The sequence below is a fragment of the Amphiura filiformis genome, chromosome 2 (assembly GCF_039555335.1).
Source record: "Amphiura filiformis chromosome 2, Afil_fr2py, whole genome shotgun sequence".
NCBI classification, from domain to species: Eukaryota; Metazoa; Echinodermata; class Ophiuroidea; order Amphilepidida; family Amphiuridae; genus Amphiura; species Amphiura filiformis.
Genome location: NC_092629.1, coordinates 26,369,943 through 26,395,687, shown reverse-complemented (window position 1 = coordinate 26,395,687; position 25,745 = coordinate 26,369,943). Strand labels below are relative to the sequence as shown.

General features: G+C 36.8%; 3 protein-coding genes across 3 annotated transcripts in view; all 3 read right to left on the bottom strand.

Annotated features, from left to right (window-relative positions):
• Positions 1-25,745, bottom strand: part of LOC140146038 (uncharacterized) — a 171,680-nt gene that overhangs the window by 43,153 nt on the left and 102,782 nt on the right. The gene's annotated exons all lie outside the window — the stretch shown is intronic.
• LOC140135756 (uncharacterized) lies at positions 449-17,103 on the bottom strand. The gene is made up of 10 exons (XM_072157372.1): positions 16,885-17,103; positions 13,062-13,360; positions 11,439-11,457; positions 10,484-10,543; positions 9,743-9,900; positions 7,758-7,997; positions 6,638-6,735; positions 5,194-5,286; positions 2,804-3,137; positions 449-857 (listed from the first exon to the last, which is right to left on the bottom strand). The coding sequence occupies exons 2-10, from the start codon at positions 13,354-13,356 to the stop codon at positions 550-552; spliced, it is 1,605 nt and encodes a 534-aa protein (XP_072013473.1). The 5' UTR covers positions 13,357-13,360; positions 16,885-17,103; the 3' UTR covers positions 449-549.
• LOC140171398 (zinc-regulated GTPase metalloprotein activator 1-like) overlaps positions 19,484-25,745 on the bottom strand; it is a 35,966-nt gene continuing 29,704 nt past the window's right edge. Inside the window, exon 11 of the mRNA XM_072194649.1 lies at positions 19,484-19,564. Coding sequence (XP_072050750.1) covers positions 19,484-19,564 — 81 coding nt within the window. The remainder of the gene's footprint in view (positions 19,565-25,745) is intronic.

The window sequence follows — 25,745 nt, the reverse complement described above, 5'->3', positions numbered from 1 at the left end:
AACTACAGCACTTAGAGTCTTGATTTTTGCAGGGTATATTGGTTTAATAAAGTACAATTTAATCGTGTAAAAAAGGAATTTTAAAAATTCAGTGAGGGCGTCTTCCTCAGCAAATGTTATAATATGGCTTTAATCTATCTTTATCAAGGGTAAAACTGCATTCAGTGACTAACACTGCTTTCCAAGCAGGTCCCTATACAAACTGTTTTACCAAAAATATACAAATATAACTCTTCATACACTCCTATAATTATATAAGTATAGAAGTATAGAATAGAAGTATCCTCATACACTACTACAAGATTCATATTGCGGTCGCCTGTACAGGTACACCGTCTTCAAGATAGCAGACTTGTGCAAACAAAGTACCTCACATAGTACCAATGGTGCTACTGCTCAGGACCCATCAGCGGTGGTATTGCACTGGTACTGCCCTGGTACTACCCTGGTACTACCCTGGTACTACACAGTACCAGCCAAGTACCTTGGCGACAGTGTACCTGTGAAGGCGGCCCCAATAGGAATCTTGTAGTGTATGACTTAACAAATTTATAAAACAAGGAACTTCTTACCTTTGGTAAATTCACATTCTATATTAACAACTTCCCTGAATAAATCATCACGTTCTTTACACAGTGCTGACATAAAAACAAAATATGCTTTTGCCTCTTTTCGCCTCAATGTTTGCAGCAAAAAATCAACCTTTTCGGAAAAAGCTTGTATGCTTTTTATCTTCTGCTTGTCAGCAAAGGAGAGCATGCGCCGTGCATACATGTTTTCAATGACATAATAGGGATCCAAATAGCCGCAGAGTTTTTCTGTAGCTTCCATAAGTATATATCTAATGTTGCTCAAGTCTGTAATAAAAACATACCGAAATAATAAGTAATAATAACTATATGCAAACTACAGTTTATACTATGAAATTTTGACAATGACAGAAACATTGAAAAGTGAAGAGGGCACAGGAGGTATGTGCCCTGAGCGCCACCTGTGGGGGGCACCGAATTGACCAATTCAGCATCGATTCTGCGCCCCCTTATAGCTATGAAAGTCAAACTTTTTGCACGCTTCACACGCATTTCAGCACAAAATCATTTGAAAGATCAATTTAAGACCGATATTCAACTTAATTATAACCAAAATTAATTAGGCCCTATTTGTGCAAATGTTCGCGCGTGTGGAAAGGGGGCGCCATTATGTATCCTTAGCCCTGGGCGCCAAAACCCCTAGCTACGCCACTGCAATAAACATCTGCCAAGTTTGACTGGTATCTGTCTACTTATTATCGCATATTTACAATTTTTACAATCACATGATTGTTGTGATTATACTGTTTTAAGTCAATTCTGCTTTCTGTCAATCTTATAACGAGCCATCATAGCCATATGCTTCAGGCCAGTTTGGCCATATTTGGTCACAAGAACCATTGGGTTGGGGCACAAATGTCACAAGACCAATTCTGGGTCAAAGGTCATTATGGCCAAAAATATGATTTTCACTAAAAATATGATTCTCAACAGATCCTGAAGTAGACAAAGTTCTTAGGATCAGCCAGAATGGTTTCAGGGTTGGGCGAACAACAGTAAGCCACATACTGGCCCTAAGGAGAATCATTGAAGGAGTGAAAGCTAAAAACCTGCCTGCAATAATAACTTTCATAGACTTCAGGAAAGCCTTTGATACCATTCATAGAGGAAAGATGCTGCAAATTCTCAAAGCCTATGGAATCCCTTATCAATTTGTGGAAGGTATAGCAACTTGTACAAAGATTAAGGCAAAAGTAGTTTCGCCATATATGGAGAAACTGAACTGTTTGATATTCTTGCTGGTGTAGTACTGCAAGGAGACACCCTTACCCCATACCTCTTGGTGGTGGTATTGGACTATGCATTGAGGGAGGCAGTCGAAGGCAAAGAAGAGCAGCTTGGATTCCAGCTGGAGAAGAGAAGAAGCAGACGAATCGGACCTGAAGTGCTAACAGATTTAGACTTTGCAGACGACATAGCCCTACTGTCAGAGAAAATCCACCAAGCGCAAGAGTTACTGCAAAGGGTTGAATCATCTGTTGGAATGGTTGGCCTCAAAATGAATGCTTCAACAACAAAGTTCATGTCTTTCAACCATGGTCAAAAGATATCTATCCAGACAAACAATGGCACCAAACTAGAAGAGGCGAGGGACTTCAAGTATCTGGGTGCATGGATGGCTAGCACGGAAAAAGACGTAAGGTGTTGGAGTAAAAATCTTGTCACTAAGATGGATCTACGATTAGCTTAAGTCGTTTGGGGTAAAGATGCACATTTTTTTAAATGACGGATGAAAAACTTTAGTTCTACGGTTAACCCACATTTGATGCACTGGGGAACATATTGAGAAAAATGTTTATTTCCTCTGATACCGAAATCACAATCTTGGCATCATTTCACTGTCATCTCTGTAGTTCCAATTGGTACCTGCAATATAAATTATGTAATCATAACCATTACACTGACTAAATTCAGACAGACTGCAAATAATGTTCTATATTGTTAAAATGGGGATAAGTTTGATGATTGGAACATCTTACTTTAAAGCTACAGATTGGAATTCTCTGATTCTCAGGAAAATGGTAAAACAGTAACATGAGTAGGTGTAAATTTCACCTTGAGCACATGGATAGTCTTATAATACACCCTAATGTAGGACTACACATTACTGCTCAGTTAGACCCTCACTTCCACATATGTTTGTTGTTCAAGTGATGGCTTTAAACAAATTAACTTTATATATAATATAACTGCTTCAAATGCATGTAACTTACCAAGGTTTGGTGTTGTTATGGCCAAATCAGAAAGAGGACTTATGGGCCCATACTTGGAACCATCATGCAGACCTCGTACACAAAAGCCATACTCTTGGTAGTGCTCTAAATTCTTTACTGTACAGGTAAATATACTGTGAGGAATTTGATCGGGATGCTTTTTCCAGTGACCAGCTGGTCTACCTGCACGTCTACCTGCACCCTCTACATACTCCACCTGGTATTCCTGTACAGGCTGCATTACTGGTCTTGGTTTATGGCACCAGTTTACTGTCATCTCTGTAGTTCCAATATTCAGTTCATTTACAACAGGTTTTCTTGGTCCACTTGGTACCTGCAATGTAATCATATTTAATTATACCATTACACAGCCTAAATTCAGACAGACTGTAAATAATGTAATGGTTAGAATTCACAAAGTACATGTATATTACAAAATAGGTTCATCAGGTTTGTTGATAAAATTTCTTTTGAGCAAAATCCAAAACTTCTACTCACTACTGACAGTTTTGCCTATTATGGTCGATAGGCATCATCAGAATGATAGTTGTTGATCCTTACTTATGGTTGGACATATCCGGACTGTAGAAGGTGCATTTTCCAACCAGAAGTAATGATAAACAACAATTCTGATGGTGCTTATCAACCATGATAGGAGAAACCATCAATAGCGAGTGAAAGTTTTGGTTTTGTTTAAAAAAATGCTCTTAATTCACAAAGTATATATATTTTTTCAAAAATTAATTATCAAAGTTTTTCAAAAATGTTAAATCACATGTTTCACTATGGGGTGATGTAATAATTATGTGTACCTCTCGATGAAATAGGGGGGGCAAGAATTTGTTGTCAGGCCAAAGAATATCAGCCACATGCATTGAAAGGGGGGATAAGCGATTTTTGCCAGATAATTTTGGGCATTCACCTTAATAATATGTATAATGATCGAAACAAATAAAACATACAAGACAAAACAAATTAATAGAAGTATACTGAATACAAAATGTAACCGTACACTAAACACAAAGCTATTTCTAGAACTAAATTACAAAATAAAGTGGTCGATATAGATGGAGAATTTTGTTATGCGTACTTTGTTCTACGTACACTAATAACTTAAGCTATATACGCATTTGAATGGCAAAGTTAGAATTTGAAAGTGACAAATTTTGATATTTTCTTCTTCAAGGCGGTTTCTGCATCCTTTTGTTACGGGTTCATTATAGCCTGACAGATGAATGCTCACTATGTTTGATACCTGCATGCTGCTAGGGAAAAGTCAATGTTAGTTTTTGTCACTTCTGAAGTATTCAAATTACTATAAGTTGAGGAAATAAAGTTCATCATCATCAGCCATTGTCGGTCCACTGCTGGACGAAAGCCTTAGCATGTCTCCGCCAGGTAGCTCTGTCTCTTGCCTTGCTGAACCAATTTACTGTTCCCCAGTACTGATCTATCTCGTCTCTCCATCTCTTGCACTGTCTTCCCCGGTTTCTGTTTCCCACCATCGGTCTCCATACAGTAATTGCTGTAGTCCATCTGTTGTCTGTTCTTCTGGTGATATGCCCTGCCCCCGGGGCCCTGCCCAATTCCATTTCCTGTGTTTGGCTGTTTCCAAGATGTCTTGAGTCTTTGTTTGATCTCTAACCATTTGTTTGTCTTTCTGTCTTTGTAGGTGATCCCTATAAACATGTTCCGTTCCTTGTTTCAATGGAATCAAATGCCTTTTCATAGTCTATAAAGGCCATGCAGAGAGGTTGATTATACTCATGACATTTTTCCTTCAGTTGATTGATGGTATGTATATGGTCCATGGTGGAATAGCCACTTCTGAACCCTGCTTGCTCTTTGGGTTGGTTACTATCTAGAGTGTTTTCCAATCTGTTGGTTAGGAATCTTGTGAAAAGCTTGTACACATTTGAGAGCAGGCTGATGGGTCTGTAGTTTTTGAGGTCTCGTTTGTCTCCTTTCTTGAAGAGAATGACCATATTTGCCTCTTTCCATCGTTGTGGTACCTTTTCCTGCCTGATACAAGCTGTGAAAAGCTTGGCAAGCTCTCCTGTGATGGAGTCTCCTCCTTCCACAATTGTATCAAGAATCACATTGTCTGTTCCTGGCACCTTTCCTCTTTTCATACTATTAAGTGCATGATTCACTCCCAACTTGTGTAAAAACAAAAGTTGTATCTTGCCAAATACACAGAAAAAAATAATCCATCTACCTACCATCTTATCTTCTAATTTAGTGTCTTAAGAAATGGATTTTGTTTTAAGTGTATAGGTTACTTTTTGTGTACAGTATATATCATTACAAATACTATTCAGTCATTAACCAATATGGTTAAATACATACACAAATACAAGATTAGAAGTGTTGTAGAAGATCATACATACCTCAATTTCAGTGCATAAACAAAATTGAGCAAGGTATGCCATCACACATATTTCATCTGCTTTTCCACTCTGCATATCACTTGCTGTGATAACCTATTGAGATATAGCAATAAAAAGAATATGAAAGTACAAATGATTACTTACTCAGTATACAAATATTTATGAGGACAATGGTAAGAATATTGTCATGAGGTGAAATATGGACTGTTCCATTCAACGATGCTTTGCTGAGTCAGTTCATATTACACGGAATGAAATAAAAACATTCAATATTTGTATTAACTCATATATAAATCTTTTTTTCACTAATTTTGAAAACAAGGAAGACGAAATAAGTATCTACACTATATTTGTTTTAGAAGTAACACCCACACCTAGAATTGGCGAGTCAAGGGGGTCAATGCATGCTATACGCTCGTGCTTAACAATAGTCTTTTGCAAAAAATAGCAAAACTAATCAATAGTAAATAGAAAGCAAATTTATACTTCTACGCTACTCAAATTTGGTACACTCACCGGAGCGCGTTCACCGGGTCAACCGGCGTCTGAAGATCGTTGTTGCTAGTGATGTAGTACTAGGACACCTCCGATGACGTCACAGATGTTGATGACGCCAAACTTGAAGATGTTGTGCCGCCCCTTGGTTCCAGGGGTCAGGAGGTTGTCCCAGACAGTAGGGTCGATGTCCAACCCTTTGTCACGGTTCAGTCTGGGTCTTTTAGTTCTGATGTGGATTGCTTCCAAGACCCTGCGAGGGAAGTCCTTGACACTTTTACGTTCTCCCAGTCAATCTGGTGTTCTTTGCTCCTGTCGACGTGTTCCTTAATTGCTGACTTGGAACTGGCCGCTTTAGATTTGTGTTCTGTTAGCCTCTTTTCAAGCTTGCGTCCAGACTCGCCAATGTATAGGGAGTCACAGTCTTTGCAAGGGATGCTGTACACGACACCAGATTGCTTTTCTTGTTCAGTTTTGTTTTCAAGTTTGACGTCATCAACATCTGCGACGTCATCGGAGGTGTCCTAGTACTACATCACTAGCAACAACAAGAGCAGAGCAATAACATCCGCTGAAGACGCCGGTTAACCCGGTGAAAGCGCTCCGGTGAGTGTACCAAATTTGAGTAGCGTAGAAGTATAAATTTGCTTTCTATTTACATTTACCGCTACGTATGAATATACATCATTATATTAATCAATAGTAATTGACCAATCAAATGACAAGAATCTTTGTATGAGTTCTATAAATTGAATTATCTACCTCCGATTGACTCTCTATCCTAGCTAAATTTATCAAACAAATTAAACACGGAAGAGACCCTTCTAAATCATCAGAAGCTTGAAAGTTGTAACAATTTTCAAAAACTGTCAAATTCAATCCAGTTCAAGATTGCATGTCTTGCACCTAATTTCAAGATATCACTTTCAAGAATATTGCATAACCTAACCTGTGCTACTTGAAGCCAGTCTTCTGCCATCTTCATTGCTTCTTCTATATTCCGTGTAGCATAATCTTCTTCCCAAGATTCCCAGTCACAACATGCTCCTGATTTTCGAATGAAATAACAACAAAAAACATAATATTTTCAACACTTTATTTCCAATCATATTACAATAAAGTCTAAAGAAAAGTGACCGCTTGATGATCATAATCATAAAAGCTTTCCTCTAATATGTGATACGATCAAGGGAAATATGTATAATGTTGAAAATATTCAACTTCAAAGTTTTTTAACATCATACTAAACTTGATCTAATTATTATTAAATGGTTCTTATTCTTATATGATATCAATTTGCCTAAAGCACAGAAAATATGAACAGGGGAAGAGGCTTAAGCATCATACACTGGAGCATAGCAACATTATAAACTAGCGCACAAGATAAAATTAATGATGCTTAATAGTCATTCTTAATATATAGGCTTAGAGGGGAAAGAAGAATCAGGGCGAGTATGTAGCTCAGTAATAAGAGCGCTCGCCCTGCAAGCGAGAAGTCTGGGGTTCAAATCCTATCACAGGCAGGTATTTCCGGAGTCTTAACTCTGGTATATCTGTCTATGCATGTCATGTTTCTATTTGTAATTTTATGTTTAATTGTGCTATATGCGATGTGTGATTCTTCTTTCCCCTGTACATAGAAAATACACTTTCATGTGTGTGTGTTTAAAAATTCATATCAAATCAATTTGATATTCATATCAAACTTACATGTATAAATAAATATCTCAAACAGGTCATGGTGAATAATTTTCGCCAATTAAAAGCCAAACAAACTTTAGCATTTGGTGGACAGTCGGGGTGGACAGATCCTTAAAAAACTGAAGCTAAATTACCCCCGACTGTCGCAAATCAGGGGTAATAAATTTTGTACCAGGGGAGTAGGCCTACCAGCTTAGTACCAGTGCAGTACTATTGCACTGGTACTAGCAGTACTATTGCTTGTAGGTAGCAGCATTGGTACTATGTGGGTACTTTGTGTGCACCAGATACCTTGGCGACGGTGTACCTGTGCAGACGGCTGCAATAAGAATCTTATAAGACAACTAGTTAACATTTAGGTTACTTACCTGGAGCAAATTTATTCACCAAAGCACCAATAGCTTTTCCATGAGTCCAGTCACTAGTAAAATTTGTGATACTGCAGCTTGGAATCTGCTCCTGCACCCAGGAAAGCAACTGGTCTCTTTTACTTTCCTTCGTCTGGGAAGCATTAGCTTTACTCCCAAATGTTGTAAAACTTAAAAATAGTTGCTGCATCACTGTTAGCATCACTGTTTTTTGATTAACTGGATCCAGCTCTTTCTGTCCTGTAAATAATAATAAGTGTTGCAAATATATAATAATAACTCCATGGATTTGGGCCTTTCTTCCATGAAAACCATGATTAATTGTACGTGGAAGACCATTTAGAGAGTGGATTTTGGCTCATCTTTCACACACAAGGAAGAACAATCTGCTGGCAATAAAATGCTGGGTCTAACTCGTTTTTGTAAAAAATTGGAGTTGGGCCCTTCTTCCACTCAGGTATTCAATTGGAAGGTTGCGGGTTCGAGCCCCGGCAAAGCCATCGTGTTGTGCCCTTGAGTAAGGCACTTTATCTCGATTACTCTTCTCCACCCAGGTGTATAAATGGGTACCGGCATTCTTAAATGCTGGGAAGGTAACAGACTCGCTGTGGAGGAGGTGTAGCGATCCTCCTATAGCAACATTACAAAGAGGAGTCTGGCCCAATCGCCAATGAAAGAGAGATGGGCACTCTTATTACTGTTTATACAGGATCGTCTCCTTTACCTTTTTTTTTTACATATTTATACTTAGAATGCTTAAAGGAGTATTTTGTGATCTTAGCATCCTCTTGTTATGACATTTTTCAGTACATATCCATGAAAAAAGCTTAATCCCAAAATTTCAGTTGATTCCGATTTTGCGTTTGCGAGTTATATAATGATTATGTGTATTACACTGCTCCATAGGCCACTATGTTGAATTACGTACACCAGAACGTAATTCAAATTTAACGAAAATTTGGTCTAGCAGTAGAGTACAGGCCTTTATCATGATCATAAGATTGTGGGCTTGGGCTTGAACCCTGCCGTGGCCATGCATTTTGTGCCCTTGAGTAAGGTGCTTTACCTCATAATTACTATACCCAGGTGTATGGGTACCGGCATTCTTTATGCTGTGAAGGTAACATATTCACTGTGGAGGTGTAGCGATCGATCCCTCTACAGTAACATTACATGAAGGAGTCTGATCCAATGACCAATGATAGAGATATGGACACTCCGTTCACTGCTTATATGCAGGTTCGCCTCCTTTTTTACATGCTTAATATCATAGGAATAAATAATTGCAAATTAATTTTAATTAAAGAGGCATGGTCCGATTTTTCATGTTCTCTATTCTATTTAAAACAATAGATGCAGAAACGTGTATAACAATGCCCCATAGGATATTAACAACACTTCCGGTGTGGTAACTTCAAATCACTACATTCACACTATTTAAAACAAACATACCTCAGGCATTAAATTTCACTGGGGTAATTAGAAAAATATTAACATTCTTTTGATACTAAAATCACAGTTTTGATGAATAAAAAATGGGGGATGAGGCTTTTCGATCGGGTCACGAACCTTTTAGCTATGATCTTAGACAATGTAGGATAGCACCCTTACATTTTTTGCAACTGTTTCTACCATTGAATAGTTTCAACTATGGATTGTTCATGAAATTATTCAATTTTTGATAGACAAATTCAATGATTTAAAACTCATGTTTCTTATATAATTAGCTTTCGATAGCAGGGTATGCCATCTTGATCACAGGTGCTTTCCAGGCTCACAGCATATCCTGTGGGAACTGGAAGTCTCGTTCCTACGATGTGATGTGTGCTTAATTCGTGGTTCCCGCTGGAGATGCAGTGAGCCTGGAAAGTACCTATTTCTACCATGTTTTAAACTGTACATGTAGTCATGTTCTAAAAATTGTCCATTGAATAAAAAATGATTACTTCTGATACACATATAAGACATTTTGATATCTACTGTACCTTTCTGCACCAAAACTTCAATTAAGGCAGTCAGTTTAGGTCCATCCCAGAAGTCTTCTTCCAAATTGTCCACTTCCTCATTGACACTTTTCAAGTGTGTGTTAGCCCATTTTGTAAATGTCCGAATCAGTATATCTTCCTTTTCATTCGACTGTTGGCTGAAACATTAAGCATGATTGGCAAAAACTTTCAAACAACCTTTAACATAAGTCATTATTACATGAAGAAAAATGTGAAAAATCATGAACATTTTGCGAATGGAACCAAGGAATAGTCTACAAGAGGTTTTGACTTTTGATACTTTAGTATTCAGCAAGGTCTTTCAGCGGTGTCTGAGTGGTCTTCCTGATTATCGCGTCAAATGAACTACAATCTTGGAAATAAGTCTTGGAACACTTGCATGTAAATAACGGAAAACTGTCACCTCCTTTCCCCGTGCAATGTTGAGAAATGCCAATGTCTTCAGCGGTTTCCCAATGTGTCCAACGTTGATAGATTGTGAGGGGGGAGGATAAATCATTGTTGTAGATGTCATGTTTGTTCCCAAGCGCAATATACATCATTTCCATGATCATAAGAAATTCTGCACGGATTACGACGGAGTGTGCCAAGCGTTCCAAGTACTTTTTTCCAAGATTGTAGGTCACAGCTTAATTGGTGAATGAGGTGCCGATGTGATGATGACATGATTCAATTAGCCAATCAGAACCCCACTTCCATGTTTACATGATTTATACATACCTGCCAGATAAGTCAGATTGGTCTGAAGTCTGATTTGTAGCTTCAGCAGAGTCACCATAACTATATTATAAATAAAATAAATTTGAAAAAAAAGTAGAAAAATAGAAAATAGTGATCCAAATGCTTATACAGTGTACACTGTAAGTATATAATACAGTGTCCATCCACAAAAGAAAGCTATCAAACATACCAAACATATAACACAAACAGAAATAAGAAACCTCAATAAACAAAAAACAAGAACAGAATGTTGAAGAATTAATCCCATTTACAATTACAATTAGATCAGCTTTTCTAATTTAACAATAAAAGCTGAAAACATGCCCACAAATGGCTTTTAATTTGGCCTTCATTGTACCAATTTTCCACTTTTTCAAATTATTTTACATAATAGTACCAAAATGGTCCACCAAATGGCTTTAAGTTGGCCTTCATTTTGCAAAAGTCTCTCAATTTTGAGGGTGACACATTCCCCCCTAGCTAGACACCCATACGTACGTAGCTCAAGCGCGAAGCGATGACTGCTTTACGGACATTATTTACATTTTATACATACGCCACCCACTGGCTCCCCACCACTTTCAAAACTACCGCTGATATCACATTTAATACTTTAAAAATGGAAATAAAAGTAATATACATTGGGCGACAAAAATAATCCCTCCCTATTCTACAGGTGGACACACTTTGTCGGTATGGAATTTCTCTTAGAGGATAAATGATCCTAAAATATCATAAAAAGCTTTAAAAATCTGAAGAGTTTTTTTGCAAACATATTTGAGTATGTTTTTCTTCAAAAACTGTCAATCAAAATCAACCCACTTTGGGCAAATAACAGCTGCTATTACTTGCACACGACTAACCCCCACCAACTCCCCCTTGCAAGATCTGGATTGGTCAGGCCCATAGAACAGGGGAATATTTTGTCGCCTAATAATAACTTCAGTAAACTCACTGTTGGGCAGCAGGTGGATCTGAAGAAGAAATTGAAGAAAAAGCAAAATTTAGATTAATGTTCTCATCAATGTGTTGAAAATATTACAAAGGAGTCTTAAATTCTAATTCATCTCCCAGTACTTTGAATTGACAAGGTACTCATGAGCACTCCAAAATTAAAATGTTGTAAACATCGCTGTATTAAATATTATTATATTACACATTATTTAAATATATTATCATTTGAAATTTCAGCAAAGAAAGTTACTTGGCATGCCATTAATAACATATTTGGATGCACTAAAATAATTGCAACCAAACACATTTTTTTAATTAGGCAATTTATTTAATCCTCGAGATATTTCAAATTTTAATAATTATTTTGTAAGTATTGGTCCTAAAATTGCTGATGAAACTGGCATTAAATGTCAAAAATATTTTACCTAATCCATTAAACAATAATATGTATATTTGAGAACAAAATTATTAAAATAATTGACAACTTTGATCATAATAAAAGCCCAGGTCATGATGAAACTTGTAACTCTCTGCTCAAAACTATTGGAATATTCCAGTTGAAATCCATACACCCCCCCCCCCCCCTTTGGAAGACACAGGGGGAAGAGATTTCAAAAGGAGGCACCCATTCAAGTAATCCCATTTAAAATGCACACTCCTGTGTCAGTGGAGATTAAGGTAGTGTCTTCCATTGGGGGTGTATGGATTTCAACTGAATAGGCCATTGCCAAAGAAGTGTATATCTATTGACTATGATTATTACAACTAAGACTGTACTAAATGAACTTTTTAAAGTTTAATTAGCTTAAGTCATCCTGGTATCAATAGTTGTTGTTGTTAAGTAGTGTATTTATGTGTGCTCTTAAGTCCTCTTTGAAAAACACAGGCCGGGGGGAGGGGTAAAATATCCCCTTTATGGGCCTAGGCTTGAACATAAAAACCTACATTTGAAATAAAAAAATATATATATATACCAACCTAGGAAGAGATGTTTCATGCATTTCTTATATTAAAATAACTTGAAACAATATTAGGGTCACAATATGGGTTCCTGGAGACTTAAGAGGGGAAGTTGTGAAAATGTTTTTCACACTGTCAAGGGTGCTGAATAAGAATTTTTGGGTCCACTGGGACAGGTTGGGAACTCCACTAGATGGCAGTTTTTAAATACCTAGAAGTCTGCTAATGGGATGTATATCGACTGATTTTTTTCTTTGATAGCTGTATAGGTATCTGTGAGTCCAACCTTAGGGAAATATAGGGATTCAACTCCCGCTAGAGTGAGGTTTTTCAAAATGGGCGCAATAATACATTATATTCTAAGCCCATTCTAGAATCGCATTTAATGGTATTTTGACAGCCATTTGAAAACCACTCTCTACTGGGAGTTCCACAAATGTCCCCAAAATTCTTATTCAGTTCCCTCGAAAGTACAAAATTCAGTCAATATATCCCATTAGTAGGATGTCATTTAATGGTATTTTGACAGCCATTTTGAAAATGGGTTGGACCCAAAAATTCTTATTCAGCACCCTCAAAAGTACAAAAAGAAACATTTTCAAAACTTCTCCCCCTCTTTAGACTCACAGGAACCCATATTCTGACCCTACTATAAAATACTTACTGTAATTGTGCTTTCTCTCTATGACTTTCACCTTCCAATGGAGCTGTTTATCTACTTGCTCCAAAGTCTCCATAAATAAAGCATACTTCGATTCAGGCTTGAAACGTAGTTGATCCAGCAATGCTATAACTTTCTCTGCATCCGTTTTTTCACTCATTATTTTCTGGACATCATCTTTATCTAGTACACCGTTCTGTTGCAGACATACCAATATTTTTTTCGGCTTTAATTTATCACACAAAACGTTTGTAGACTCTTGTAGAACAACTTGCATAAGCTTTAAATTTGCCATCATCTATCTGAATTTAATAATGATAAAATAATAATAATATTAATGGTGATTACCCAAGAATGATAAGGTCTAAAAATTGTATTGGCCTGAGAGCTCCAAAGCCAGGGTCGGTCAGTCGCTTTACTTTACTTTTCTTTTCTCTTGTTCTTGTTTTTTTCACCACAAAATACCATGGTAAATGATTTATACAAAATAAAACATGCAAACCATTTTCAAAACATTTGTTGATTTTAGGGTCGGTCGAAAAGGGTAATACAAATCTTTTTATTAGGCCTAATGATATTGAACTATTTGTACCACTTGTATCATCTTACCTTGAATACCTTCTAATAAACACTCCCCCTGCTCATTATTATTGCACAGCCCCTAATGTCTACTATGATGTCATAGAATTATACATGTACCACAGAACCAATTGTGCAACTCTCCTCAAATGATCACTTCTAGTAGTCCTAGAGATCAAACTACTTATACCACTTTTATCATCTTACATTCTAATAAACACTCCCCCTGCTCATTATTATTGCACAGCCCCTAATGTCTACTATGGTGTCATAAAATTATACATGTACCACAGAACCAATTGTGCAACTCTCCTCAAATGATCACTTCTAGTAGTCCTAGAGATCAAACTACTTATACCACTTTTATCATCTTACATTCTAATAAACACTCCCCCTGCTCATTATTATTGCACAGTCCCCAATGTCTACTATGGTGTCATAAAATTATACATGTACCACAGAACCAATTGTGCAACTCTCCTCAAATGATCACTTCTAGTAGTCCTAGAGATCAAACTACTTATACCACTTTTATCATCTTACCTTCTAATAAACACTCCCCCTGCTCATTATTATTGCACAGCCCCTAATGTCTACTATGGTGTCATAAAATTATACATGTACCACAAAACCAATCGTGTAACTCTCCTCAAATGATCACTTCTAGTAGTCCTGGAGAGCAAACTACTTATACCACTTTTATCATCTTACATTCTAATAAACACTCCCCCTGCTCATTATTATTGCACAGCCCCTAATGTCTACTATGCTGTCATAAAATTATACATGTACCACGGAACCAATCGTGCAACTCTCCTCAAATGATCACTTCTAGTAGTCCTAGAGATCAAACTACTTATACCACTTTTATCATCTTACCTTCTAATAAACACTCCCCCTGCTCATTATTATTGCACAGTCCCCAATGTCTACTATGGTGTCATAAAATTATACATGTACCACAGAACCAATTGTGCAACTCTCCTCAAATAATCACTTCTAGTAGTCCTAGAGATCAAACTACTTATACCACTTTTATCATCTTACATTCTAATAAACACTCCCCATGCTCATTATTATTGCACAGCCCTAATGTCTACTATGGTGTCATAAAATTATACATGTACCACAGAACCAATTGTGCAACTCTCCTCAAATGATCACTTCTAGTAGTCCTAGAGATCAAACTACTTATACCACTTTTATCATCTTACATTCTAATAAACACTCCCCCTGCTCATTATTATTGCACAGCCCCTAATGTCTACTATGGTGTCATAAAATTATACATGTACCACAGAACCAATTGTGCAACTCTCCTCAAATGATCACTTCTAGTAGTCCTAGAGATCAAACTACTTATACCACTTTTATCATCTTACATTCTATCAAAAACTCCCCCTGCTCATTATTATTGCACAGCCCCTAATGTCTACTATCCTGTCATAAAATTATACATGTACCACAGAACCAATTGTGCAACTCTCCTCAAATGATCACTTCTAGTAGTCCTAGAGATCAAACTACTTATACCACGTTTATCATCTTACCTTCTAATAAACACTCCCCCTGCTCATTATTATTGCACAGCCCCTAATGTCTACTATGGTGTCATAAAATTATACATGTACCACAGAACCAATTGTGCAACTCTCCTCAAATGATCACTTCTAGTAGTCCTAGAGATCAAACTACTTATACCACTTTTATCATCTTACAATCTAATAAACACTCCCCCTGCTCATTATTATTGCACAGCCCCTAATGTCTACTATGATGTCATACAATTATACATGTACCACAGAACCAATTGTGCAACTCTCCTCACATGATCACTTCTAGTAGTCCTAGAGATCAAACTACTTATACCACTTTTATCATCTTACATTCTACTAAACACTCCCCCTGCTCATTATTATTGCACAGCCCCCAATGTCTACTATGGTGTCATAAAATTATACATGTACCACAGAACCAATTGTGCAACTCTCCTCAAATGATCACTTCTAGTAGTCCTAGAGATCAAACTACTAATACCACTTTTATCATCTTACCTTCTAATAAACACTCCCCCTGCTCATTATTATTGCACAGCCCCCAATGTCTACTATGGTGTCATAAAATTATACATGTACCACAGAACCAATTGTGCAACTCTCCTCAAATGATCACTTCTAGTAGTCCTAGAGATCAAACTACTAATACCACTTTTATCATCTTACCTTCTAATAAACACTCCCCCTGCTCATTATTATTGCACAGCCCCCAATGTCTACTATGGTGTCATACAATTATACATGTACCACAGAACCAATTGTGCAACTCTCCTCAAATGATCACTTCTAGTAGTCCTAGAGATCAAACTACTTATACCACTTTTATCATCTTACATTCTAATAAACACTCCCCTGCTCATTATTATTGCACAGTCCCTAATGTCTACTATGGTGTCATAAAATTATACATGTACCACAGAACCAATTGTGCAACTCTCCTCAAATGATCACTTCTAGTAGTCCTAGAGATCAAACTACTTATACCACTTTTATCATCTTACATTCTAATAAACACTCCCCCTGCTCATTATTATTGCACAGCCCCCAATGTCTACTATGGTGTCATAAAATTATACATGTACCACAGAACCAATTGTGCAACTATCCTCAAATGATCACTTCTAGTAGTCCTAGAGATCAAACTACTTATACCACTTTTATCATCTTACATTCTAATAAACACTCCCCCTGCTCATTATTATTGCACAGCCCCTAATGTCTACTACGGTGTCATAAAATTATACATGTACCACAGAACCAATTGTACAACTCTCCTCAAATGATCACTTCTAGTAGTCCTAGAGATCAAACTACTTATACCACTTTTATCATCTTACATTCTAATAAACACCCTCTCCACTCATAATTGTTGCACAGACCTATGTCTACTATGGTGTCATAGAATTATACACATTCCAAAAAACCCGTAACTCTTCTCAAGTGATCACCTCTAGTCAGTCCTGGAGATCAAACTACACTATTTGTATCACTTTTTATATCATCTTACCTTCTAATAAACAATCCCCCTGCTCATAATTATTGCACAGTCCCTAATATCTACTATAGGCCTAATTGTTGTCATAAAATTATACATGTACACAAAACCAATCGTGTAACTCTCCACAAGTGATCACCTCTAGTAGCCCTAAAGATCATATAATATTATATTTGTAGCACATTTATCATCTTACCTTTTAATGGAAACTATTCATAAAGTAGACTGTAGACTTCAACAGTTAGTTGTACCTTGTTTCAAATCCAGGCAAAGTTGTAATCAAAATGGCGCCCCACAAAATGCACACAGCAGCTTGTTCTCTTTGATGAACCAGTAAGTCTTGGCGGACAGATTATTTGAATATAACTGTATGTAGGTAAACAAAACGACTAATTGCAATTAGGGTTGACCTGACCTCAAGGGTTATTCCTTGAATTATTCACGTTTGTATTATTCATGTTATTATCTCTGTCATTACCCGTCATTACTATACAAAAGTTTTTTTCACAAAGCTAAACTTTTATTTGTCAAAGTTTTTGTGTCACATAATGTAGGTTTAACTCCAGCAAATACAGGGAATATTTACATTGCAATTTTATCACAAATGAAATCATAATAATTCAACCTTTACACCTAATAGATAATTATTGATATCATGCAGCTTCAATTTTGTACCATAATTCAAGTCATCCTTTCAGAAATATATTTAAGTCATTGAATTGTGTCCTCTGATAATAATAATAATAATAAACAGGCACTTAATATAGCGCATTATTACGAAGAGCCTCAATGCGCTTTACAACAAAATATACAAGCAAACAAGATCTTTTAAAGAACCAACACGATTAAGAAGACAGTCAGAAGGAGAGCAGAAACACGGGGAAAAGACTAATAAGTATAGGCTTAAACTATCAGCTATTTGTGAAGAGATAACAAGGCCCTGCTGTGCAATAATTATGTGTACCTCAGCGTGATGAACTAGAAGCTTAAATTGTCTAATCACATGATGCGAGCACTAGAATAAGTTCCCAGCATGTTTCTACACCTTTTTAGGGTGTAATAGTTAAGTGGTGCCTAAATTATATGTACCAAAAATGCTTGCTCCCTTCACCTTTTGACCTGTCAAAAAAACTTACAAAGTCACAGCTAGAGGGGGCTATTACACTCTTCTGTATGGGCTCCATCTGAATGATTTCAATGGACAGTCACCATCACAACTTACAAAGTCACAGCTATAATGAAAGACAAAGATAAAGACAATTTATCGCGTCTGACGTAATCTGTCAATCAAACTCGAGCACGGTTTGTTTACAAGTGTCGTGATGATGACTTGCTGAACGCGGATTTATAACCGGGCGCCTTATTGTTAATTTTGCACCTTTCGACATGCAAACCATCTCAAAAGTTAGGTCTTTATAGTAAGAAACTTTCTTTGGTGAAGGCACCATGTCCACAATGCCTAGAAAAGCTGCTTTTTGCCTTGTAAAAGTACATAATTTTTCGCCATTTGCTGCTATTCCTTTTCTACGATCAGCACCAGATAGATCGGTCTTCCTTTTACGTGCTGATTAACCTGTGTAAACCAATCAAGGATCGTAATTGATAGTGACATCAGACGTGATAAATTGTTTTTATCTCTGTCTTTAATTATAGAGGGGCTATTACACTCTTCTATATGGGCTCCATCTGAGTGATTCCAAGTTTGAACTTGCACTTGTTCAGTGCATAGGGACCATGATAGGCTCTCTCTCTTTACAAAATCCACCAGTCCTAGCCAAGCGTCTGGTTGGCCGCTTCGCAGCCATGCGTGCTTCACATCCACCCCCTCGAGGAGCTGGAACTTCAATCCCGGTCATTTGTTAGAACAATTTAACATGGGTATTTCAAATATGCCCCCCATTCCCCCCGATCAATGTTGGCAGTTGTTTTTTTGGTCATGCACTCCTAGAAATACCCAACATTGATTGGTGGGGAAGGGGGAGGGATGTAGTAGTAGGATTCAGACTTCACACCAAAGAAAGCAAAATTTTAATATGTCAAGTATAACAGAAATACGGTTTCAAACAGTCGAACCCGATTCAAAAATCGGCTCGATCTGAAATTGTGCATCCTTAAGGGATCTGAAATGAGCGTTTATAGCATTTCGACAGTATTTTTTTATGGGACATGAGAGCACCACAGACGTATCGAATTGCATTCTGAATACGAATAATGTCTTTCTGATATCAAATAATTTTCATTTTTTGAAAATCACGATATAATACAAATTTCATGACAAATTATAAAAATTTGATATTTTTCAAATTTTTGATATACAACAGCCCTCGAAGTAAATTTTATAAATCTAATGATATACTTAAAGTGTATGTAGCTGGGAGGAAAAGCAGATGATCAATTGAAAATTTTGACATTTCATATTGAAGATATGGATTTTTTCCCCAAAAACACCTAATTTTTTTTGGTGTTTTGGGGAAAAAAATCCATATCTTCAATACGAAAGGTCAAAATTTTCAATTGATCGTCGGCATTTCATCCCACCTACATACACGTTAAGTATAAATCATCAGATTTATAAAGTTTACTTCGAGTACTGTTAAATATCAAAAATTTTCAATCAATTTTTAATGCTTGTATTACATTGCGAATTTCAAAAAATCAAAATTATTTGATATCAGAAGGACATTCTTCGTATTCAGAATGCAATTCGCAATGCAATGCAATATGTCTGATGTGCTCTAATGTCCCACAATAAATAATGTCCAAACGTTCATACCCCTTCCCTTAAATAAAATGGTTCACAAAACATGGCAACAAAGCCTGAGTATTTCCATAATTTCATTTTTGCTGTTTTGCACATTTTTCTCCAAAATTAGGTTCTAGAAAAAGAAAAGAAAAAGATTGCATTAGGCAACAAAGAAAAAAACCCATTCTACGAGCCAGACTGACTCAGATTTTAAGAAATTGGGGAAATGTTTTTTATTTTTCTGTACAAATGATGGCAAACAAAATGTCAAAAAATTTCAGACTTTTTTATTTTATTTCAAAATTCAAAATATTTACAATTTTGGTGATTTTAAGGTCGTTTGCAAAAAAAAAAAGGTACTTGAAAGTTCCATCCCCCCGTAATTTTTTTTTTTTCTTAATTAAGGTAGTATGAACGGCTAATCAGGCTTTCAGCAAAATAGCCAAAGTAGCAAATTGTGTATTAATTTAAAACTGCATTAGGCAACAAAGAAAAAAAAACCACTCTACGAGCCAGACTGACTCAGATTTTAAGAAATTGGGGAAAATGTTTTTTTTCTGTACAAATGATGGCAAACAAAATGTCAAAAAATTTCAGGCTTTTTTATTTTATTTCAAAATTCAAATATTCAAAATATTTACAATTTTGGTGATTTTAAGGTCATTTGCAAAAAAAAACCCCAAACCAAAAAGGTACTTGAAAGTTCCATCCCCCCGTAATTTTTTTTCTTAATTAAGGTAGTATGAACGGCTAATCAGGCTTTCAGCAAAATAGCCACAGTAGCAAATTGTGTATTAATTTAAAACTTAAAAAACTAAAGACAAGTCTTCACTCCATCTATTTATCATACAAATTCTAACATCAAAAAAACAGATTGATGCAGTGGGTATAAAGGAGAAGAAAATCACATTTAACCTGAGCACTACCTGCCGATCTAACATTGCCTCTGATTGGTCAGTTACATGATATCTTCACTTTAATCATCAATCAGAATGGAGCTTTGGAAATAATTCACCCCAATTTTTTTGCATGGTGAAATTATTCTAACAATGTTGCTGATTGGGCCAATTGATAATGAAAACTTCTTTCTGGCCAATAGGCAGGTAGTTCTCATCGGTTAAATAAATTATTGATGAACTTGGTTTGATGAAAGTGGTACAATATTGCTCTCATTAAACTTCTACACTACTCTCTATTTTGCTTAAACCGGGTGCACATGTTACGTTACCCATGAATCTATAACACTACACTACTGTGTTAATTTTGTTTAAAAACACTTGAACTAAAACCCAAATTTGCAACAAGATCAAATTTTGCTTGTATAAACGTAGGACACCTTTATAACACATTAATTCAGTTCAGCTTACTGCCAATTGACTTAACATCTACATAAACACTACATACGTCAAAGAACATAATTTCCATCAACACTCCTATGAAAGAAATAATATTTGACTACAATTAATCAGAATTTTAAGTGTTGTTCTGTAAAGAAGTCAAAATGTTATTTCTTGTGAATGTACCTGGTGCAAAAATACAGTAATTGTTAGTTACAGTTATGGTTCCTATATTATTATTAGATGGCAACAAATGGGTAACTCCACTTGAAATACATACACCCCCTATGGAAGATTTGGGAAATATCTTCCACACAGGGAGTGTGAATTTCAAATGGGGTTACCTAAATGGGTGACTCCATTTGCAATATACACTCCCTGTGTAGGAGATGAAGGTCATGTCTTCCAATAGGGATGTATCGATTTCAACTGAAATAGCCCAACTTTGGAGCAGATCACACTGAATGGGTGATTCCATTTGCAATCTACACTCCCTCTCGGGCAGATTAAGGTCATGTCTTCCATAGGGGGTGTATGGATTTCAACTGGAATAGCCCATTTTGGAGCAGACGACACTGAATCGGTGACTCCATTTGCAATCTACACTCCCTCTCCCTATGCGGCAGATTAAGGTTATGTCTTCCATAAGGGGTGTATGGATTTCAACTGGAATAGCCCATTTTGGAGCAGACGACACTGAATGGGTGATTCCATTTGCTATCTACACTCCCTCTCCCTGTGCGGCAGATTAAGGTCATGTCTTCCATAGGGGTGTATGGATTTCAACTGGAATAGCCCATTTTGGAGCAGACGACACTGAATGGGTGATTCCATTTGCAATCTACACTCCCTATGTGGCAGATTAAGGTTATGTCTTCCATAGGGGGTGTATGGATTTCAACTGGAATACTAGTAGGCAGTAGCCCATTTTCAATTTGCCATTTTAAAAATAAATTCTCCTCCTATAAACGCAGTTTTTCACAATATTCATACAAATCGGAGGTTGGCTGAGGCGTTCCGCTTTACAAGGGCAAAGATACGATATTCTATCTGTGGATAAATACAATCAAATTTTGACAACCTGTTGACAACATGTTTTTTAACGTAACCACCGATTCATTGTCCATTTTGACCACATTTCGTGTGATAACTTTATCTTTGATATTTCTAGCATCATTTATTGGCAACATTTTAGTTTTGGTCACGTCTTTACGAAAACCGTTTTTGTTGTCGGTCTCCAATCGCCTCATCTTACAATATGCGGTGTGCAATATCTGTATGACTGTTCTGATAATACCATCTGTAGTCATTGCAACTCTTCATGATGACTGGGTGTTCTCCAATGGATGGTGTGTGTGTACCGGATTCCTGATGGTTTTCTTCTTCGCTGCCACAATTTTCACTCTTCTTATGATCGCAGTGGACCGTTATGTTTCCATTAGAACCCCACTACTTTATTATCAACGTATCACAAGCACACACAGCTATATCATGTTGATTTCTGTTTGGGTTATTGCCGCAATGCTTGCACTACCAACACTCATCATTCAAGATTCAATCGATTACCATGCATATCGATATTCCTGTACCATCGGATCAAGGTCAAATCAGAGTTTTACCAATAGGTATAATCTAGTTTTGATTCTTTGTGGATTTCTTGCACCGCTATCTTTGATGGCATTTGCTTATCGCCGAATCCATATCGCCGCTCAAGATAATGTCACAAAAGATCGACATAAATGGACAGAGATATGTCACAAACGCCGCGTAATATTAACCTCGTTTGACTCTTGCGAAGGGACTGCAGAAGGCATAGAACATGATGAAAGCTATGCCACCGCATTACACTATCGCACATCATCATGGAGATTGAATGTATTTATATCTGGATTCACCGTAAGTTCAGGATTTCTAAAAAATCTACATACTCATGTTAGCGATGAATGGCGGGTAGCTAAGAGTGGACTTGTGGCATCGATCATATTTGCGCTGCACATGTGGTTGCCGTTTTTTGTTGTAATTGCAAAAGAATTAGTACTAGATGGTGATCAACATGTGGCACCAACTTTGGAATGGGTGTCACTCTGGCTTGCCTTCTGTAGTTGCGCATGCAATCCTTACGTCTATGTATACTGTAGCATGAGGCCCTGCACCTTATCAAGTTGTTGTATGGGACATGAAAGGATCCAAGAAATGGCTTTTCATCAAGTGTGGGCTGTGTCTTATGGAGTGAGAAGAGCCAGTGTTTTCAAAAGATCTTCAATGATGCCGCCACCACCATCTTGTATGAGACCATATGATATCGCATGAGGAGCCACCACCATCCTGTATGAGACCATATGATATCGCATGATGCCGCCACCGCCATCCTGTATGAGACCATATGATATCGCATGAGGAGCCACCACCATCCTGTATGAGACCATATGATATCGCATGAGGAGCCACCACCATCCTGTATGAGACCATATGATATCGCATGATGCCGCCACCACCATCCTGTATGAGACCATATGATATCGCATGAGGAGCCACCACCATCCTGTATGAGACCATATGATATCGCATGATGCCGCCACCACCATCCTGTATGAGACCATATGATATCGCATGAGGAGCCACCACCATCCTGTATGAGACCATATGATATCGCATGATGAGCCACCACCATCCTGTATGAGACCATATGATATCGCATGAGGAGCCACCACCATCCTGTATGAGACCATATGATATCGCATGATGAGCCACCACCATCCTGTATGAGACCATATGATATCGCATGAGGAGCCACCACCATCCTGTATGAGACCATATGATATCGCATGAGGAGCATTTCATTTATTTACGCAGATGTCAACTGCAGACGACAAATTAAAAAAATTTTCAATCCAAAAACTTCAGAATTGTACATTTTCATGACCATATTTGGAATCAGCATAAATATGCATAAAACTGAGAACTAACAAGCCTACAATCTACGAAAAAAGTCCTTGGAACGCTTGGTACACTCTGTCGAAATTCCGTGCAGAATTTCATATGATCATGGAAATGATGTATATTTTGCCTGGGAACAAGCATGACATCTACAACAATGATTTAACCTTCCCCTCTCCCCAACAATCAATGTTGGAACACATTGGGAAACCGCTGAAGACTTTGGTATTTCTCAACATTGCACGGGGAGAGGGGTGACAGTTTTCCGTTATTTAAGCGCAAGCGTTTCAAGACTTTTTTCGTTGATTGTCTCTACCGAATGCAAAATATTTCATCTAAATTTCGTTTTTGGCTCATAACTCAAAAACGGAATGTCGTATGAGCTTCATATTGCACACGATTTGAGAGTGGATTATATGCTTTGGAATCATAACAAAATTGTTGATAAAGAAATTGGTTTATTTAGGGAGTGGTCACTGAAACCATCCCCTATGCTAAACAACACACGTTTTGTAATTATGGCTCTAAACTGCTCTAAAATGTCATTTTTGTCCCATAACTTAAAAACAAAATGTTGTATGAGCTTCATATTGCACACGATTTGGGAATATATAATATCCCTTTGAATCATAATAAAATTGTTGATAAAGATGTTGGATTATTTAGGGAATGGTCACTGAAAACACCTCCTATGCTAAATTACACACATTTCGTAATTATGACTAAAATCTCGTTTTTGTCTCATAATTCAAAAACACTACAAATATAGTTTTTAAAAAATATTACAATGTTTTGCAGCATGTTTTCCAAAATGTTTTTGAATTTTATTAAAACGTTCTGTACCCTTTATAATATAACCCAACATGTAAATGTTTTCTGTAAAACCTGTGTTTGCTGAGTATAGGCTTATCCGAACGAATCAGAAAGATTATGATGTGACAATTTGAAACAACTCATTTCTGGATATTATTTATAATAAAATACGCTTTTGCGGTGAGAAAAAAAAAAAAAAAAAAAAAAGAAGAAAACAACAATTGAATACACTTAAAGAAAAAAATCGACCACCACGGGATTCGAACCATTCGCATCAATCAATAGTCAAAAGATTACCAGTCGAAGGACTAAGCCGTTGCGCCACGCTGCCATTTCGCAATCGAAGTAACCAGTTTTGGTCTTTTATAGTAGTCAGGTATCGGGAAAGTGTAAAGCTGTATAGTGCAAACGGCAAAGTGTATCAGTTTACCATAATGACAAAATGGTCCAAAATCGACCTTTTATGGTTTTTAGGCCGCATCTCATGAAGCGTGATGTTCGCTACATTGGCTATACCAATTGAGAATGTTTGAATACAAAAGTAATGACACATTGATCGCATTTATGAAATTTGTTAGCAGTTTACCATTTTGAATTGAAATAGATATCTATACGTATATATTAATATCAATGCAGGGCAAACTGCTCAGTATGCACGTTGTTCAATGCAGCAGTTTACCATTACAGATTACCATTATGGGTTTACACTTTACACCATTTGACTATTCGTGTTTTAATTGCGTGAATCATTGCTAAAGTATGAATTCATTATTTCTATGCTTCTTTTTTCTTTCTTCGTATTAAAAATAAAGAAAAAAGAAAGAAAGAAAGAAAGAAAGAAAGAAAGAAAGAAGGAAAGAAAGAAAGAAAGAAGGAAAGAAAGATCAATAATGAATCAATGACAGAATGAACGAAAGTCATTTTAAATAAAATACTTAGTTTCAATCAATGAAAGAATGAACGAAAGACATTTTAAATAAATAAAAACATGAACGTGGAAAAAAAGTTGAAGTGACCGCTTATAGGTTCAAATTACAAGCGTCTTAATCACGAAGCTCCCGTGGCGAAGTGGTTAAGGCAGAGGTCTTATAAACCTGAGGGTCTGGGTTCGATTCCCAGGCGGTATCACTTTTTCTGTCTCATTTATTATTTGCGACGGTGAACCTGGTGAAAATTTTTGTTTATTATAAATACATGAAGTATACATTTTGGCTTTATTTTTTCTGT